At 47.6% G+C, this 19,608-nt stretch overlaps 1 protein-coding gene across 1 annotated transcript in view; it reads right to left on the bottom strand.

The window, feature by feature from the left end:
• The window catches only part of PATJ (PATJ crumbs cell polarity complex component), a 216,906-nt gene that overhangs the window by 50,178 nt on the left and 147,120 nt on the right, over positions 1–19,608 (bottom strand). The window contains 5 exon segments of the mRNA XM_064147032.1: positions 1,737–1,870; positions 3,337–3,454; positions 4,809–4,880; positions 9,407–9,499; positions 14,441–14,513. Of these exon segments, the coding sequence (XP_064003102.1) occupies positions 1,737–1,870; positions 3,337–3,454; positions 4,809–4,880; positions 9,407–9,499; positions 14,441–14,513 (490 nt within the window).

The following is a 19,608-nucleotide window of genomic DNA, read 5'->3' as shown; positions in this document are numbered from 1 at the left end:
TGCCATTGGCTCTGATGCCCACCTGGGCACTGCTGCCTCATCTTCAGCTACTTTCTACCAGCACCCCCAGGTCCCTCTCTGCCTGGCTGCTCTCAGCCACTCTGTCCCCAGCCTGTAGTGCTGCTTGGGGTTGTTGTGGCCAAAGCGTAGAACCCTGCATTTGGCCTTGTTCAATCTCATCCCATTGGTCTCTGCCCACCCATCCAGCCTGTCAGGGTCCCTCTGCACTCTCCTACACTCCTACACTCCAACTGATCCACAGCTGCTCCTAGCTTGGTGTCATCTGCAAACTTACTGATGCTGGACTCAATCCCCTCGTCCAGATCATCAATAAAGACATTGAATAAATTCCTAGGAGGAGACTTTAATGAGTAAAGAAAGGAAAGTATAATACCTAACCAAAGCCACTTACTCAGTTTAAGGCAGTAAGCCCTTTGCATTTTTCTCCTCTGCTCTGTAAAGCAGATATTTCTAATTTTCTTTTATTTATATTAATATTTCATGAAAGACATGCACCAGATTGTGTCTGACAGACTGAAATGCATTATCTCCTAATCCCAGTGAAATGAAGTAGGGGGGAAAAAAAAGGCAGAGAGATGACTAATATTGAGATTCTTACTTGGATTTACTAAACACTGGGGAACTTGACAAAAAAAAGTTTGGATACAAAATGGCACATGGTTGGGCAGAGTGAAAACCATGAAGCCTGACTGGAGCCTTCAGCAGAACTCAGATCTCTCTCCACGTCAAACAGAGAAATTCATCCAAACTCAAATGGGAGACTTGGGATAAATGGGACCAAAACCTGACCCTTTTCCAATTTCAGCTTCAATACTACAAAACGAAACCTTCTTTTTCATTTCAACTTCCTTTCCCCCCCACTTTGTTTTCTCTCTTACTTATTGGTCTGGAAAAGGATTTACTGCTTCGCAGCTGTCTGGAGCTGCTGATGTTCTCAGCGCTTCGCTGCATAATGATACAGCACCATATTTTTGGGAACAACTCTATGTAAGAGAGCAGCTCTAATGCCTGAAGCAGGGGATTCAGGAGAACTCAGTGAACACACCTCTGCAGCAGACTTGTTTACTGAAAGAACTGAATTTGACATTTACACTACCCAGTCTGACATTCTGTTGTACTGTGACGCAGCAGCTCTTAAATGTAAAGGGGAATGGAAAGAGAGGCAGAGAAGGGTTTAGCATAACTACCTTGATGACTTCACACTTGATCTGATGCATTTTAATTTAGCTGAAGACATTTTTACTATTAAAAACCAGCATAACCAAGAGTAAGATCAAGCAAAAAGACACAAAGATTACCTTTGGTTTACCTCTGTTCAGGGCTTTCGCAGGCAGGGAGATAAATCACCTTTTAAACAGCTACTAGGCATTTACACTCTCAAGGTAGAAGTCTTAACCTTGCTGAAGTAGCTCTGCCTCTGTGACATTCATTTCTAGTCCAACCACTCTGGTATCTTACCTGCTTGCAACTCTCAATTCACAGTGGTTTAAGAAAGAAAACATAATCTGCAAACCTTTCAATCCGAACAGGAATAGAAAACAACCCCTGTGCCAAAGGCAGAATTATCAGTTTGGAGATTGTAGTTGCTGTTTTCTGCTCCCTGTACTGCACAATTCATTAGAGCAATTAGAGATTAATGGCATCATTAGCTTCTATATTTTCTTTGTCTTTTGTTCTTTTAAGAGACAGTAAGTATTAGTTAAACAGGAACTCACCAGTGGAGTGTCTTTGCCCCCGACGATGCTGAGCCCTAGGCCTGACCGACCCTTCGAAATCTCTATAGGCATCTCCTGCCCTGGAATTATAGGACATGTTGCTGGATCCAAAGGCATTGGAGGTGGAAGGATATCTGAGAACACGAAATGGTAAAGAAATAAGTCACACTATTCAACCAGAAAATGAAAACCATCAACAGAATCGTACAGGAGCAACTACTGAAGTGCTTGTGTTTTGCTCTTCACCTTTACCAGTCTAAACTGAGCTAGAAGACTGCTCTGAGTCACTTCTGAAGCCTCTAAATGAGAAAGGCTCTAGAGGTCTGGGTGTAAATCTTCAGAGTAAATGCCTGGAAGGACACCAAAGGTAAGGTGCAGTCCATTGAGGACAGATAAGCTCATGACTTAGCATCAGACTTGGTAGAGTTAGGCAACGGTTGGATTCTGAGCTTGTAGGTCTTTTCCAACCAAAATGATCCTATGATTCTACATTCCAGCAGCATGGGATGGATGGGATGTCCCAGACTGTCTTTCCTTCTCTTATAATTAAAAAGAGAAACAATCACAGCACTTTAGAGGTTGGAAAGGACCTCCAGAGATCATGGAGTCCAACCTCCCTGCCAAGGCAGGATCCCCTAGGGCAGTTTGCACAGGAATGCATCCCGGTGGCTTTTGAAAGTCTCCAGAGAAGGAGACTCCACAACCTCTCTGGGTAGCTTGCTCCAGGGCTCTGTCACTCTCACTGTAAAGAAGTTTGTCCTTGTCTTACTGCTGCTGACCAGTGAAAAAAGATTGGCCCCATCCATTTGACACTCAGATATTTGTATACATTGATAAGCTCTCCTCTCAGTCTTCTCTTCCCCAGATTAAACAGCTCCAGACTAAACAGCAAAGACAACTTCAAGCTCTCATAGCATAAATTGTAACACTAGAGAAAAAAATACTTTATAAAGTGGAGCAAGTCCAGAGGAGGCCACAAAGATGCTGAGAGGGCTGCAGCAGCTCTGCTATGAGGACAAGCTGCAAGAGTTGGGGCTCTGCAGCCTGGAGAAGAGAAGGCTTTGAGAAGTACTTACAGTGGCCTTCCAGTATTTGAAGGGGGCCCACAGGAGGGCTGGGGAGGGACTATTGACAAGGTCTTGTAATGACAGGATGAGGAGGATTGGGTTTAAATTGGCAGAAGAGAGATTGAAATTAGATGTTAGGAAAGGGTTCTTTGACAGGGAGGGTGGTGAGACACTGGCACAGGCTGCCCAGGGAGGTGGTCATTCTGTGCTCCACAACCTCCCTGGAGGGTGTTCAAGGCCAGGTTGGATGAGGCCTTGAACACCCTGTTCTAGTGGGAGGTGTCCTTGCCTAAGGCAGTGGGTTAGAACTGGCTGATCTTTGAGGTCCTTTCCAACCTAAACCATTCTGTGATTCTACAGTAAACCAAAACAGATTATTGGATGTTCAAAGGAAAAAAAAATCATCTCAGCAAAAGGTATCTGGAAAAAAAAAATCTCAGCAAAGATATCTGGGAAAAAAACAATTAGATCTGTCCTGGGTTAAGGTGCTAAAGACACACTGGATTGGTGGGAAAAGAAGAACTGCTTCATACTATGGCTGGTGACTTCTGCCTCTGGAGAAAGGTAGGTTGGTGCTGGCACCAGGGGGATCTCGTGGAAGTTTCCTGCTACTTTTGTTGAGGACTTGGGTTGTTTGATCTGGTTGAGGCCCTAGATGGAAAGCAGAAGCAAAAGAGATGCATTATCAGTCACAGAGAGTTGTGTTGTGTCAATATTATCATTAGCTGTTGATTATTGCCCCTTACTAAGTCCCCTCTATCCATAGAAGGCAAACAAGTCCTGATCTAGGGTAGGGTGTCCCTGCCCATGACAGGGGGGTTGAAACTAGATGATCCTTGTGGTCCCTTTCAACCCTGACTGATGATTCTATGATTCTAAGTAGTGAGCACAGATGATCTGGGAATGATCCCTTCATACATAAAGGGAAAATCAGGACAACTGTGCTTCCAGAAATGCTCATGAAAGAAACAAAGGCAGGACTTCACCTTGTTTCAGTTGTGCTTCTCCTACCAAATAATGTGCATCTGTGGATGGTTTTGTTTACTTTTAATCAGCAGAGAACATTCTTGACACCTGTGCTGATTTCAGGCAAATTGGAACCAGATGATCCTTGTGGTCCCTTCCAACCCTGACTAATTCTACGGTGTCAAAGGTACCCAGAGATCTCATCTAGTAACTAAAACACTCAAAAGACTCCTCACAGAGTTTAGGTCTGGCATTTGCATGGGCAGAGTACAGCACTAGGACTAGCACAGCATTCCTTACTGTGCTAGTTTGAGCCTAGCTGGGATATTTTAGTGAGAAGAATTAGATTCTAGGCTGTGAAAAGGGAACAATGGTGATAGCTGCTGCACTCATAGGCTTGCTGACATGGATAAAAGCAAGAACACAAAACATAGAGGAGTCAGAGTGTGTGCGTCTCCGTCGCAGTTGGTGCCTGTGCTCTTCTCCCTGGGCTTCTTCTGTCTAACAAATCCTTCTGCTTTCTAACCCCTCTTGCAGATCCTCCAAACTCACCTTGACCATAAGGTATGCTCTGGGAAAAGGCAGAGGGGTGGAAGGAAGGTGGAAGGCTGGCTGGGAGCCCCTCCTGCAGACTCAGGTTTCTGGGAGAGCTGCTATGTTTCTGTATTACTTTTAACTAGTCTATTTCTATCCATAGCTGTATAGATTGTGAACACCTGCTTGGATATTATGCTCAGCTGTGAATATAAAGCTTCAATCCTTCACTGCCAGCTAGCTGAGGCTAGTCTGGGTGATTTCATAAGAGTGGGAGGGCAGGTAACTCCCAAACCACAGTAACTGCCAATCACAGCACCAGCCTGTGGACTATTTTCACATACTTAAGAGAAGAAAGTAATTTTCTAAGTGTCCATCCACAAAATGATTCTCATGGCTCTCCAGTTGACCCCTCCCTTTCATACTGTTCCATTTCTAACCAGAGCAACCCCCCAGACCCCCTCCTTATTGGTTAACATAAGCACACACACACACACACACACACATTTTCTGAGAGCTGCTCCTCTGTATCCTGCTGATCTGCCACCAGTGGTTTGTCAGCTTTAGTCTTCACATCCTAAAAGAGTCAAGAAAGAAAGTGAGGCACATTGAAACTGTCCCAGCAGCTGAAACAAAATATCCTCCACATCTTCAAACCATGATTCTAGACAAACACACTGAGAGCTTTTTTTCACACAAGGACATTTCATAGAATCATAGAATCAACCAGGTTGGAAGAGACCTCCAAGCTCAGCCAGGCCAACCTAGCACCCAACCCTAGCCAAGCAACCAGATCATGGCACTAAGTGCCTCATCCAGGCTTTTCTTCAGCACCTCCAGGGACAGCAATTCCACCACCTCCCTGGGCAGCCCATTCCAATGCCAATCACTCTCTCTTCCAGCAACTTCCTCCTAACATCCAGCCTAGACCTCCCCTGGCACAACTACAGGCTGTGTCCCCTTCTTCTGTTGCTGGTTGCCTGGCAGAAGAGACCTACCCCACCTGGCTACAGCCTCCCTTCAGGTAGTTGCAGACAGCAATGAGCTCTGCCCTGAGCCTCCTCTCCTGCAGGCTGCACACCCCCAGCTCCCTCAGCCTCTCCTCACAGGGCTCTGCTCCAGGCCCCTCACCAGCTTTGTCGCCCTCTGCTGGACACCTTACAGCACCTCAACATCTCTCTTGAATTTGCAGCACAACACAAAGCTAAAGCCCAGAACTCATAAGTGGAAAACCTCCAGTATGAATACAAGGAATAGCAGGAATTAATAAGCCACACCCAACTGTTTTCAAAGCATACAATGTAAGGAAGGGTGTTTTGGGGAGGAGATGATGATGCATGGTCTATGTTGTTCCTATGCAACATGAAGCTTTAAAGTAGAAGGAAGTGTGTCCTCTGGGGCAATCAGGACAGCCTCTAGAAGACAACTGTACAGACCTTTTGGTGCCTACATTAGGGAGGGGCTCAAATTCATCTGCTCTCTTCTTCTCCCTCCCTTTTTTGCTAGCCCTCAGTATGCTGTTAGCACTTAACTGCTTAAAATGCAACATCCAGCTTCATTATAAATGCCTCTAACAATGGCAGTTGAATTACAAGCTCCACGTGTATCACAATTTCTTCCCACATCCTCTACTCTGCTCTGCTGAGACCCCACCTGGAGTACTGCACCCAGTTCTGGAGATCCTATGACAAGAGGGATGTGGAGATGCTGGAGTGTGTCCAGAGAAGGGCCACGAGGATGCTCAGAGGGCTGCAGCAGCTCTGCTGTGAGCACAGACTGAAAGAGTTGGGGCTGTGCAGACTGAAGAAGAGGAAGCTCCCAGGTGACCTTCTTGTGGCCTTCCAGGATATGAAAGGGGACTACAAAAAAGCTGGGGAGGGACTTCTTAAGCTCTCAGGGAGTGACAGGACATGGGGGAATGGAGCAAAGCTGGAGGTGGGGAGAGTCAGACTGGACATAGGGAGGAAATTCTTCAGCATGAGAGTGGTGAGAGGCTGGACTGGGTTTCCCAGGGAGGTGGTTGAGGCCCCATGCCTGGAGGTGTTTAAGGCCAGGCTGGATGAGGCTGTGGCCAGCCTGATCTAGGACAGGGTGTCCCTGCCCATGGCAGGGGGGTTGGAACTGGCTGATCCTTGTGGTCCCTTCCAATCCTGACTGATGATTCTATGATTCTATACTATGATCTTTGCAAGACGTTAATAAAAACCCTTCACTCCCCTCCTCCTACAACTGTTTCTAGGCAGTTACATCATGTCCCACCCTTGTTAGCTCTCAGCCAAAGTTAGGCCACTTTGATCATTGCATTTAGTTATCTTACACCCCGATGAACAAGCCTGATAAACAGCCTGGTTCCCAGAAAAGCTGAGTACCAACTTCAAAAGACAACAGAGAGATTCTGCATCTCAAAAGAATTGCTAATGAAGATGACAAGTCATACACTGTAACAAAAACATAAATCAAATTTTAGGTAACTAAGCTTGAAATACTGGCCCTGGTTCCTGGACTTTTCTGAGGTTAAATCATGCCAGGCCTCACAGGTTGGGTTTGTTTTTTCTTTTTTCTCCCCTGAATTTTCTATTTCTCCCCTTTCCTTTCTCTCTAAGCCTGCTGTAACTATTACCCAAATGGACAGGAAGAGAAAATAAAGATAAAGTGGTGATCTCATTGTATTATCAGAGGTGTCAGGGGAGAAAACAAGAAGACACCGAGCTAGGAGCAGGTGTGGATCTGTTGGAGGGTAGGGAGCCCTGCAGAGGGACCTTGACAGGCTGGGTGGGTGGGCAGAGGCCAATGGGATGAGATTTAACAAGGCTAAATGCAGGGTTCTACACTTTGGCCACAACAACACCAAGCAGCACTGCAGGTTGGGGACAGAGTTGCTGGAGGGCAGCCAGGCAGAAAGGGACCTGAAGGTGCTGGGAGAGAGGAGCTGAAGATGAGGCAGCAGTGTGCCCAGGTAGGCAGCAGAGCCAATGGCATCCTGGCCTGGATCAGGAGCAGTGTGGCCAGCAGGACAAGGGAGGTTCTTCTGCCCCTGTGCTCAGCACTGGTCAGGCCACACCTGGAGTGCTGTGTCCAGTTCTGGGCTCCTCAATTCAAGAGAGATGTTGAGGTACTGGAATGTCTCCAGAGAAGGGCGACAAAGCTGTTGAGGGGCCTGGAGCACAGCCCTGTGAGGAGAGGCTGAGGGAGCTGGGGGTGTGCAGCCTGCAGAAGAGGAGGCTCAGGGCAGACCACACTGTTGTCTGCAGCTCCCTGAAGGGAGGCTGTAGCCAGGTGGGGTTGGGCTCTTCTGCCAGGCAAGCAGTAACAGAACAAAGGGACACAGTCTGCAGTTGTGCCAGGGGAGGTCTAGGCTGGATGTTAGGAGGAATAGGGCTGGGTGCTATGTTGGACTGCATGAGCTTGGAGGTCTCTTCCAACCTGGTGGAGTCTATGACTCTAAGATGAGCAGAACAGCAATAGAACCTGGTGACTTACACCTGTAAATACCTACAGCAAACCCCTGGTTGATTGTATTCCAAAGAAGGATTCTGCACAGAGCTCACATCCATACAAATAATCTCTTTTTTTTTGTGCAATCCATTAGGAACTCAAACCAATCTATTCTACATGGGTGATTAATTCAAGTGATTGAATAGCACAAAACACTTCCTGACTCCTGGAATTCATGGAGGCATTAATTAACTAGAACATTATGTATATTCAATTATTATTTGTAAACCCAGGACACTCTTTGCAGAAGACTTGATGAAGCAGGAAAAAGATGTCTGGGGACAAGCAACCCAGGAATGTCAGGTTTGCTTGGCTGAGGACAGCACACACACACTGTGAGCACACAGCAAGGCCCAGCCACCATGCTCCTTCAAAAAGACTCCTGGACTAAAAGACTGCCTCAGTAAATTTGATGTACCTCTAGGTTAGTCACTTCTCAGCATGCTTAGTACCTTCCCATTCTAAACTTTTAAGACAGAGTCCAGAAAAAAGATCAGAGCTGAGCCCTGCAGGACTTTCAGGTTTCTACTAATGCACAATCTTGACATATTAAGCAACAAAACTCCTCCATCCGTACCAGTGAGCAGTTCACTATTTATTACAGTGCACACTGACAGGGCCACATTAAAGCAGGAGTTATGGGCTTGATGCAGGAATTACTGAGAGTAACTCTATAGCCCTGCTACTCAGGAGGCAAGACTAGATGATGATAATAGAGATTTTGGCCTCAGAATTTATGGACCTATGAATATCAATAAGAATATGATCTACAGGCCCTGTTTACTTCTGAAGCCTGTCACACATGGATGGCAAGAGTGGAAACTCAATCCCCTCACTGGGAAAGAACTCAGGAGGAGGCCAAAATGCCCCATGAACCTCTTATCTCAATCTTTCAACAGGTTATACTAACTGCTTAGTCTGTGACAAGAGGCTATGGATAAAGAGCCTGAGTCCTCTCTTATAGGCACTGGCTATTGTTTGACAAGGGTGCTGTAATACTCCAGTACAATGGTGGAGAGAAAGCAAATAAAGCCAATACTGCATCCAGTTCCGGAGCCCCTGGGACTAGGGGGATGTGGAGATGCTGGAGTGTGTCCAGAGAAGGGCCACGAGGATGCTCAGAGGGCTGCAGCAGCTCTGCTGTGAGCACAGACTGAAAGAGTTGGGGCTGTGCAGTCTGGAGAAGAGGAGGCTCCCAAGTGACCTTCTTGTGCCCTTCCACCATCTGAAGGGGGCCTACAAAAAAGCTGGGGAGGGACTTTTTAGACTATCAGGAAGTGACAGGACTGGGGGGGAATGGAGCAAAGCTGGAGGTGAGGAGATTCAGAGTGGAGGTGAGGAGGAAGTTGTTGAGCATGAGAGTGGTGAGAAGCTGGACTGGGTTTCCCAGGGAGGTGGTTGAGGCCCCATGGCTGGAGGTGTTTAAGGCCAGGCTGGATGAGGCTGTGGCCAGCCTGATGTAGGGTAGGGTGTCCCTGCCCATGGCAGGGGGGTTGGAACTGGCTGATCCTTGTGGTCCCTTCCAATCCTGACTGATGATTCTATGATTCCATAAGCCTCCATTTTCTGAGCTCTAGTCATCATCAAGTATCACTTGAAGTCACTTACAGCTTTGCTGGATATCTCATCAGTCAAGCTCTTCATAAGAACTTCCAAACTTGGGTCCTCTTCGCTGCTGGCAGTTTCTGTGCCACCATGATCCTGGCAGAAAGGATTTATAATAGTTTTTAAACAGAGTTGTGATTCCCTCATAATAGCTAAAGAAAATAAAACCTCAGACAATTTTACCTTTTCCTTTGTTTTTCTAAACAAGTAGCAGCATGAAAAAGTAAAAAGATCCAAGATTAAAACATCCCAACATCAGGAGACAAATAACTGATCTGAGTTTTGAAAGACAGACCTTGTTCTCCACTTGGCTAGCCCAAAGTACCAAGAGGTTGTCCAATACCAGCACTGAGGTGCAGATCTGGGTCACCTTTCAAGGTCAGACTAATTCCTATCACCTGTGAAGACTGCTGAGCTTCTGTTAAGAGGCCTCCTCGTTTTTGTGGCCCTCCTCTGGACTGTTTCAAACACTTCCATGTCCTTCTTGTGTTGGGGGCTCCAGAACTGCACCCAGGACTGCAGGTGGGGTGTGAGGAGAGCAGAGCAAAGGGACAGAATCCCCTCCCTTGCCCTGCTGCCCACACTGCTCTTGCTGCAGCCCAGCACAGGGTTGCTGTCTGGGCTGTGCTCTCACTGCAGGCTCCTGTTGAGCTTTTCATCACCCCAGACCCCCAGGGCCTTTTCCTCAAGGATTACTCTCAGCCATTCTCCACCCAGCCCGGAGTTGTGTTCATGATTGTGCTCACCCAGGTGCAGGACCTTACACTTGGCTTTGTTGAATGTCATGAGGGTGGCCTGGACACAGCTCTGCAGCCTGTCCAGGTGCCACTGGATGGATCCCTGCCCTCTAGCAAGTTGACTGTGCCACACAGCTTGGTGCCATCTGCACACTTGCTGAGGGTGCACTCATTTCTCTGCCCATGTCACTGACAAAGATGTCAAACAGCACTGGTGCCAGCACTGACCTTTGAGGGATGCCACTTGTCTCTGGTCTCCAGGTGGACATTGTGACCTTGATCACCACTCTCTGCATGCCACCATCACACTTATCCTACCCTATTGCTCCATGCAACGAAGCAGGACTCTGTTTATTATTTTCCATGCCAAAATACTGATGATTAATTAAGATAAAGAGTTAAGATAAAGCAAATGATGAGAACAGCACCAGCTAACTATGGCAGCCTGATACTCTCTCACACTAACCAAGCTGTTTAATGTGATCTGACAAGTTTCATGTGCAGTGTAAGACACAATGTCAAATACTCATTTGGTATTGCAAAGATACCTGAAGATATCATTTTGAGACTTAATGCACAGTCAGTTTTGGTTTGCTTTATGTAAAGGCAGGGAGAGCTGTCAAAGGAAAGCAGTGGAGATTCCTGTACAAAACCAGCATCTTTTGGTTACATTTATTCTACAGAATGCAAAGATACTAACTCTAAGTAGAAGCCTGCCCTTACTTACACAACAGACACAATGCAACTAGTAAGAGCTTGCTATTAATGCACGAAATTCAGTTCTCAAGCATCTACCTCTTAAAGGCAGCCACTGAACATTAGGCTGAGCACTTTGGGTTCCACATGCTGAGACACTTGAATTACCATCACAGTGGGATCAAGTGCACTCTCAAGAGAGTTTGCAGATGACACCAGAGGGACCTGCTGCACCTGGGTTGGGCAACCCTTGGGGGACGAAGGGATAGAGAGCAGATGGTAATTTGCACCCACCAGAGGGTCAGGAGGGTGAAGAGTTGGACACAAGCTGACACTGTGCACTCACAGCCCAGAAGCCAACCATATCCTGGGGTATATCCCCAGCAGTATGGGCAGCAGGTGGAGGGAGGGGATTCTGCCCCTCGGCTCTGCTGAGACCCCACCTGCAGTGATGGGGCCAGCTTTGGAGTCTGCAGCACAAGACAGACATGGACCTGTTGCAGCCAGAGGAGGCCACAGCAATGACAAGAAGGCTATAAACCCTCTGCTGTGAGGCCAGGCTGAGAGATTTGGGGGTGTTCAACCTGGAGAAGGCTCTGAGAAATCTTCTGGGAGCCTTTCAGTGCTTAAAGCAGTTGATCAGAAAGCAGGGGACAGACCTCTGAGCAGGGCTTGTTGTGACAGGACAAGGTGGGATGGTTTAAACTAAAAGAGTGAGATCACTCTGCTCTTGTCAGACCCTATCTGGAGTCCTGTGTGCAGTTCTGGAGCCCCCAACACAAGAAGGACATGGAACTGCTGGAGTGAGTATAGATGAGGCCATGAAGATGCTCAGAGGGCTGCAGCAGCTCTGCTATGAGGACAGGCTACAAGAGTTGGGGCTCTGCAGTCTGGAGAAGAGAAGGCTTTGAGGAGACCATACAGTGGCCTTCCAGAATCTGAAAGGGGGCCTACAGTAAGGCTGAGGAGGGACTATTGACAAGGTCTTGTAATGACAGGACAAGGGGGAATGGGCTTAAACTGGCAGAGGGGAGATTCAAACTAGATGTTAGGAAAGGGTTCTTTGCAGTGAGGGTGGTGAGACACTGGCACAGGCTGCCCAGGGAGGTGGTGGAGCACAGAAGCACGCAGTGTGATCAAAGATCCCTGAAGGTGGTCATTCTGTGCTCCACAACCTCCCTGGAGGATGTTCAAGGCCAGGCTGGATGAGACCTTGACTTCTAGTGGGAGGTGTCCCTGCCTATGGCGAGGGGCTGGAACTGGCTGATCTTTGAGATCCCTTCCAACCTAAACCATTCTGTGATTCTATGATTCAGATTAGGGAGAAGGAAGAGATGCCAGTGAGGGTTGTGAGACCCTGGCCCAGGTTGTCACAGAATCACAGAATTTCTTAGATTGGAAAAGACCTTCAAGGTCACTGAGTCCAATCATTAGTTTCAGAGAGTGTCCAGAGAGGTGGTAGATGGCCCATCCCTGGAACCATTCAAGGTCAGGCTGTTTGGGGTTCTGATCTAGCTGCTCAAGTTGAAGATGCCTCTACTAAGGCAAGGGGCTTGAACTACATGAACTTTAAAGGTCCCTTCCAACACAAACCACTCTATATAATGCTGTGCTTTGACCACAGCACAGGATGTGCCTAAACCAAGCTTTGTGGTTCCATCCTGAAGAAACAAACATTAAACAAAGCTGGGAACAAATGCAGGTATTAAAGAGTCAACAAAACTAAAATGAAGTCAGGCTCTGTAAATTGTAGAGTTATTTGCAATCCAGCAGCTGCACCTGGGACAGGCTGCTTTTATGGAGGAGGGAATGAAAAGCCAAAACACCTTACAAAAATGACTCAGAGCCAAACAGAAACTAAGCAGCTCCTGAACTGTACAGCCTTAAGCCTGTATGGAAGTAGCCATCAGTGGTAACACAATCTGGAAAGCAACAGCAAGTGTGCACACAGGAGATGAATCCAGGAGTGTTACCTGGCATGGACTGGTGCTGTGGGACCACTGCAATGCTCATTGAAATATCAGGAGTTTGGTGCACATGAATTTATCAATTCAAGGCAAGAGCAAACCCCAATTCAATTATAAAAGCATCTTTTGCTTTATTAGTTCCAAGAGAAATAGAATTAAAAGGCAACAGTAAGGTCAACCATGTGCTTAATCTAGAAAATGTAGTTACACCACACCAAGATGTCCAAGAGATATCAATGTGGTGACGCTGCAGCGTGACACTGGTCTACACTGGGGCTGAGAATGCAGCCAGAATAAGGACAAACACTGGTAACACTACCACACCAAGGAATTCTTTGCACTAGAACATTCTATGCTACATCATGAGGCAGCAGTGTGCCCAGGTGGGCAGGAAAGCCAGTGGCATCCTGGCCTGGATCAGGAACAGTGTGGCCAGCAGGACAAGGGAGGTTCTTCTGCCCCTGTACTCAGCACTGGTCAGGCCACACCTGGAGTGCTGTGTCCAGTTCTGGGCTCCTCAATTCAAGAGAGATGTTGAGGTGCTGGAAGGTGTCCACAGAAGGGCGATAAAGCTGGTGAGAGGCTGAGGGAGCTGGGGGTGTGCAGCCTGCAGAAGAGGAGGCTCAGGGCTGATCTTACTGCTGTCTACAACTACCTGAAGGGAGGCTGTAGCCAGGTGGGGGTCAGTCTCTTCTGCCAGGCAAGCAGCAACAGAACAAGGGGACAGAGTCTCAAGTTGTGCTGAGGGAAGTGTAGGCTGGATGTTAGGAGGAAGTTGTTGGCAGAGAGAGTGATTGGCACTGGAATGGGCTGCCCAGGGAGGTGGTGGAGTTGCTGTCCCTGGAGGTGTTCAAGCAAAGCCTGGCTGGGGCACTTAGTGCCATGGTCTGGTTGACTGGATAGAGTGAGTGCTAGGTAGGACTGGATGAGCTTGGAGGTCTCTTCCAACCTGGTTGATTCTATGAACACTGAGTAGTAGAGCTCACTGTTTAAGCAGCCCTTGTCTGCTCCTCCAGGGAGAAAGTGAAAAGGAATGGGAGAGTTTGACACTGAAGCACAGGATGAAGTGGTGAACCAGGGCTCTCAGGCTGGGATTGTCTCAAGAGGCTCTTGTGATGCAATCCCTGCACAGAGTGACCACTTTTACCATAGCTAGTTGCTGCTCATCCCTACTTTGTTCCTACAGATGCCAATGGGGAGGTGCCCTGGGGGCAAAGGAACATAGAAGGTGGGGGCTTTCCCCTGAAAAATGCTGACTTCTCTTCTGGAGGAAGATATCAATATCTGAGACAAAAGCTCCTGACCACAAGCACTCTAACCAGCTGAAAAAGGAGTGAGACAGGAGATTACAAGGTTTTCCACTTGGAAATTTTCCTTCCTCCTGTACAGCAGTAACCTGCCATTAACTCCTTCCCAGCCCTTTATTTGATCAGATCAATATAAAAGAGAGAGAGAGAGAGAGAGAGGAAAAGATGCCTATTAGGTCAAGTTCCTACCCAGTGCATTTTATGATTCAGGGATTAATTAGTTGGGGAGCTTGAATTAATAATGAAGTGCTAATTATGATTAATCAATCCAATTTAGCAAGCCCTAATTAAAATAAATAGATAGATAACAGAATAACTCACAATGCTTACCTCAATAGAAGAGTGGGAGCCAGAAGGTAGTGGGAAAGGAGTAACAGCCATCTGATTGACTGCATCTTCACTTCTGTAAAACAAACACCACCACAGAATCACACAACTGTTTTGGCTGGAAAAGACCTCTGAGATCACCAAGTCCAACCATCGAACCAAGACCATCATGGACATTAAATCACATCCTGAAGTGCCACCCCCACAATCTTCTTGAACACCTCCAGGGATGATGACTCCATCACCTCCCTGGTCAGCCTTTTCCTAATATCACAGGTTCACAGGGTACTAGGGGTTAGAAGGGACCCAAGGAGATCATCGAGTCCACCCCCCCTGCCAGAGCAGGACCACACACTCTAGCACAGGTCACAGAGGAGCACATCCAGACAGCAGATGATGCATTTTGATACTCTTTTCAGGAAATCTGGGCTTTTCTTACTCCAGCAGAGCCTTCAGGATGTGTTTTAAGTAGCAGGACATTGGGTAAACCAAGAGCTCATGTTAAACCTATCTGACCTGCTCTGCCTGCTCACATCTCACAGGCCTTGAAAGTTTCCAGAGGAGGAGACTCCACAACATCAAACCTAAATCTTCCCTGGCACAATTTCAGGCCATTTCCTCTCGCTCTATTATCTGATACTAAGGAGGACAGACCAACCCCCACCTCACTATAACCTCCTTTCAGGAAGCTGGAGAGGGCTATGAGGTCTCCCCTCAGCCACAATGGTCAAAGTTTTCTTTTGAGTTGGTTTAGTCCACGATGAAAATACTCTTATGAGCATGAAAAGTAAGTTAGGGCTTACAAGAGCACTTAACTGCTGCTTTCATTCTTTGCTAGCAGACAGATGACATCCCTTCTTGGGGTCACAGCAGTTTCATACAGGACACAGTGACATCAAATCTCTGGGAAATCCTATGCTGTGTAGGTTACCAAAAGCTGCAGTTGGAGTTCATGGTCCCTGCACATCAACAGATGTGCTAAGACTTCAGCAGCCTCTCCTAACACTATCTGTAGGTGTAAATAGGTGGGCATTAAGAAAAGTGTGGCCAGCAGGGCAAAGGTGGTTCTCCTTCCCCTCTACTCTGTCCTATTCAGGTGGCATCTGGAGGACTGGGTCCACTTTTGAGGTGCCCAGGGTAAGAGAGACAGGAAACTACCAAGGAGAGTCCAGCAGATGTTATGAAGATGCTGAGGGGTTCTGTGAAGAGGACAGGCTGAGAGACCTGCAGACTGAGAGGGGATCTGATCAATGCTCAGCAAGAGCTGAAGGGTGGGGGACAAGAAGATAGGGCCAGACTCTTTTCAGTGGTGCCCAGTGATAGGACAAGGTGCAACAGGCACAAATTGGAACCCAGGAGGTTCCAAATGAACAGAAGGAAAAAGCTTCTTTGCTGTGAAGATGCCAGAGCCCTGGAGAGGCTGTAGAGAGACCTCCATACTGAGAGGTCTCTTCTGGAGAGATTCCAGACCCACCTGGACATGGTGATCTTGGGCAACCTGCCACGAGTGACCCTGCTTGAGCAGGGTTTGCTGGACTGGATAAGCTGCAGAGGTCCTTTCCCCACCCCCACCACCCTGGAACCGTGCAAAACTGCTTGCTTATAGTCAAAGGCTCACATGGCTGAAACATAATACCTGCTTTATTACAGCAGATTGCTTTTCTTCTTCTCTGTTCCTATTTGCTGTGGTCTTTTCTAAATGATTCAATATAAAACCAACTTGGAATAGATTCTATAAAATGCATGGAGAAGAAAACAGATGAACATTGATGCCCTCTACATAGAAAGTGTATTATTTTTCCAAGCTGCTTATTATTTATGGCATCTTATTTTCCTTTACCCTCTTTAAAATGCATTCCTAAGCTGACATCTGATTATTCTGTAACTTTCCAAAGCCTCTTTCTAAAAAATATTAAATAGCATTCTGCCTTGCTAATGGTTTTTCTTTGACTGCCATTTCAAATTATCTGGCTTGTGGGGACTGAGCTCTGTGTTTTTTTAGCCTCTGTAAAACTGGACCAAGTAAAATCCTATTTGGGTAACATTGTTTAAGATAAATCAAGAAGAAGAAAAAAAAACAACCCAAATTTTGCTTCAAAACCTCTACTGATGCACCTCTGTATTTTTAGGGTGCACAAGTCACACAGAAGCCAGGAGTGTGATGCAAACTTGGGTTGCTGGAGATGCAGTGTTATCACCCAGGCACTGCTAGCCAAAACATGCCAGAGGAGGAAGCAGTAAGATTGCTACTTTGCAGATAGAGATCTCGAGGCGCAAGGACAGGATTTTCTCCCTGTACTCAGCACTGCTCAGGCCACACCTTGAGTGCTGTGTCCAGTTCTGGGCTCCTCAAGACAAGAGAGATGTTGAGGTGCTGGAAGGTGTCCAGAAGAGGGCGACAAAGCTGTTGAGGGGTCTGGAGCACAGCCCTGTGAGGAGAGGCTGAGGGAGCTGGGGGTGTGCAGCCTGCAGCAGAGGAGGCTCAGGGCAGAGCTCATTGCTGTCTACAACTCCCTGAAGGGAGGCTGTAGCCAGGTGGGGCTGGGCTCTTCTCCCAGGCTCCCAGCAACAGAAGGGGACAGAGTCTCAAGTTGTGCTGGAGGAGGTCTAGGCTGGATGTGAGGAGGAAGTTCCTGTCAGAGAGAGTGATTGGCATTGGAATGGGCTGCCCAAGGAGGTGGTGGAGTCTCCATCCCTGGAGGTGTTCAGGAAAAGCCTGGCTGAGGCACTTAGTGCCATGGTCTGGTTGACTGGACAGGCCTGGGTGCTAGGTTGGACTGGATGAGCTTGGAGGTCTCTTCTAACCTGGTTGATTCTATGACTTCTCATGCAGTGGCTCTTCTGGGTGTGATTTCTGGTCCTATCTCTAACCTTCTAGGTAACAAAAGCAGAATTGTTTCCTTGCTTTAATTTCTGGAATAAAAGATGAGATTAGTCTGTGCTGAAAAACATTTCACAGGAGTGCCTGAAAGAAAGTCTCATTTTATCTCTCAAGAGTTAAGCACATGAAGCTAGCATGTTCTGCTCACTGAAAGGCAGCACTAAATCAACAGCTCTCAGCAGAGCAGCCTATGGGAAATTCAGTCACGGGCATTTGAAATGATAAATCCTGCAGGCAAAGGTTGGTGAATTCATTTACTTATCTTCAACCAAACAGCCACACAATTCAAAGGAACCGGTTCTGAGCCGCTCATTTGTGTACTCGCTCCCAGCCTCTCCCCTTGGCCCCGCTCAAAGCCTTGCAGGAGTCAGAAAGCATGCTAAGATCAGCAGCAGAGTGGCCTGTGATGCAGAAAGACGTGTGCACGGGGCCAGGGCAGAGATCTGAGCAAGCACAGAATCCAGCCAAGAATTTCAGAAGCATTTCACAATTTCCAAGTGCATTTTCCCCGTCAGGCACGTTAGGCAAGGACATCTTTCCTCCTCTTATCTTCACGAGACATCCATCTCATTCTGTTGCTTCCCTAACCTGGAGTAAACCAGCAAATATCAGGTGTCCAAGAGACCTAGCAATTCTTTTCCTTGGCTCTAGAGGGGCTTCTGAAAACAGATTACACAGAGCACAACACCCTGAAAACCAGCACCACCTCTGCAGCTTACCATGCTTGCTGCAGAGCCTGCAATTAGGAACATGCTTGAAAATAACAAGGGATGCAGAAAACTTTCTGAGAAACACAACAGTGTCACATCCAGTGGGCAGCTGGCACTGGTGGTGTGCCCCAGGGATCAGTGCTGGGCACAGTCCTGTTCAATATTTTCATTGATGATCTGGAGGAGGGGATTGAGTCCTGCATCAGTAAGTTTGCAGGTGACACCAAGCTAGGAGCAGGTGTGGAGATGCTGTAGGGTAGGTCCTGCAGAGGGACCTCGCCAGGCTGGATGGGTGGGCAGAGGCCAATGGGATGAGACTGAACATGGCCAAGTGCAGGGTTCTACACTTTGGCCACAACAACCCCAAGCAGCACTACAGGCTGGGGACAGAGTGGCTGAGAGCAGCCAAGCAGAGAGGGACCTGGGGGTACTGATAGAGAGTAGCTGAAGATGAGGCAGCAGTGTGACCAGGTGGCCAGGAGAAACAATGGCATTCTGGGCTGGCTCAGGAGCAGTGTGGCCAGCAGGACAAGGGAGGTTCTTCTGTCCCTGTACTCAGCACTGCTCAGGCCACACCTTGAGTGCTGTGTCCAGTTCTGGGCTCCTCAAGTCAAGAGAGATGTTGAGGTGCTGGAAGGTGTCCAGCAGAGGGCGACAAAGCTGGTGAGGGGCCTGGAGCAGAGCCCTGTGAGGAGAGGCTGAGGGAGCTGGGGGCGTGCAGCCTGCAGCAGAGGAGGCTCAGGGCAGAGCTCATTGCTGTCTGCAGCTACCTGAAGGGAGGCTGTAGACAAGTAGGGGTTGGGCTCTTCTGCCAGGTAGCCAGCAACAGAAGGGGACAGAGTCTCAAGTTGTGCTGAGGGAGGTCTAGGCTGGATGTTAGGAGGAAGTTCCTGGCAGAGAGAGTGATTGACATTGGAATGGGCTGCCCAGGGAGGTGGTGGAGTCTCCATCCCTGGAGGTGTTCAGGAAAAGCCTGGATGAGGCACTTAGTGCCATGGTCTAGCTGACTGGATAGGGCTGGGTGCTAGGTTGGACTGGATGAACTTGGAGATCACTTCTGACCTGGCTGATTCTATGGTTCTATGATTCTGTGACAAAGTGGGGTGCAATGAATTACAAACCCTAGTTTCTCCTTCAGGTACACACTAAACTTGTTTGTTTTCCAGCCACTGGGCAAAGCATCTTTCTGCAGTTTGAAATGGATGCCCATTTTCATGCCCAGCAATTAAAACCCACCACTCCCACTTAAAATAACTCCCTGGGGTGGGGGAAAAAAAAAAGAGGGCAAAAATACCCCCCCCTGCCACCCCGAAGGTTACAAAGTGTCACAACTTGTAATCTCCCCCTGCTAGGACTCGTCCACATTTAAATACTTTAATGCTGCTTCAAAGGAGAATGCTTCAAAGCAGAATCAAAGTGGGAACATATTTTAAAGTGACAGATCTAATAATAAATTGCTCTTTCTGCTCTCCACTTCCGGAAGTGTCCTCAGCTAAGACACGAATTTATTTACAGCTAAAAGGAGCAATCATTTTCTTTTGATGCAGGAGCAGACAGCTCAGAAGTCAGAACTTCACATT

Source organism: Pogoniulus pusillus, chromosome 8, assembly GCF_015220805.1.
Source record: "Pogoniulus pusillus isolate bPogPus1 chromosome 8, bPogPus1.pri, whole genome shotgun sequence".
NCBI classification, from domain to species: Eukaryota; Metazoa; Chordata; class Aves; order Piciformes; family Lybiidae; genus Pogoniulus; species Pogoniulus pusillus.
The sequence above is the reverse complement of the archived record's forward strand: the minus strand, read 5'-3'. Positions and strand labels throughout refer to the sequence as shown.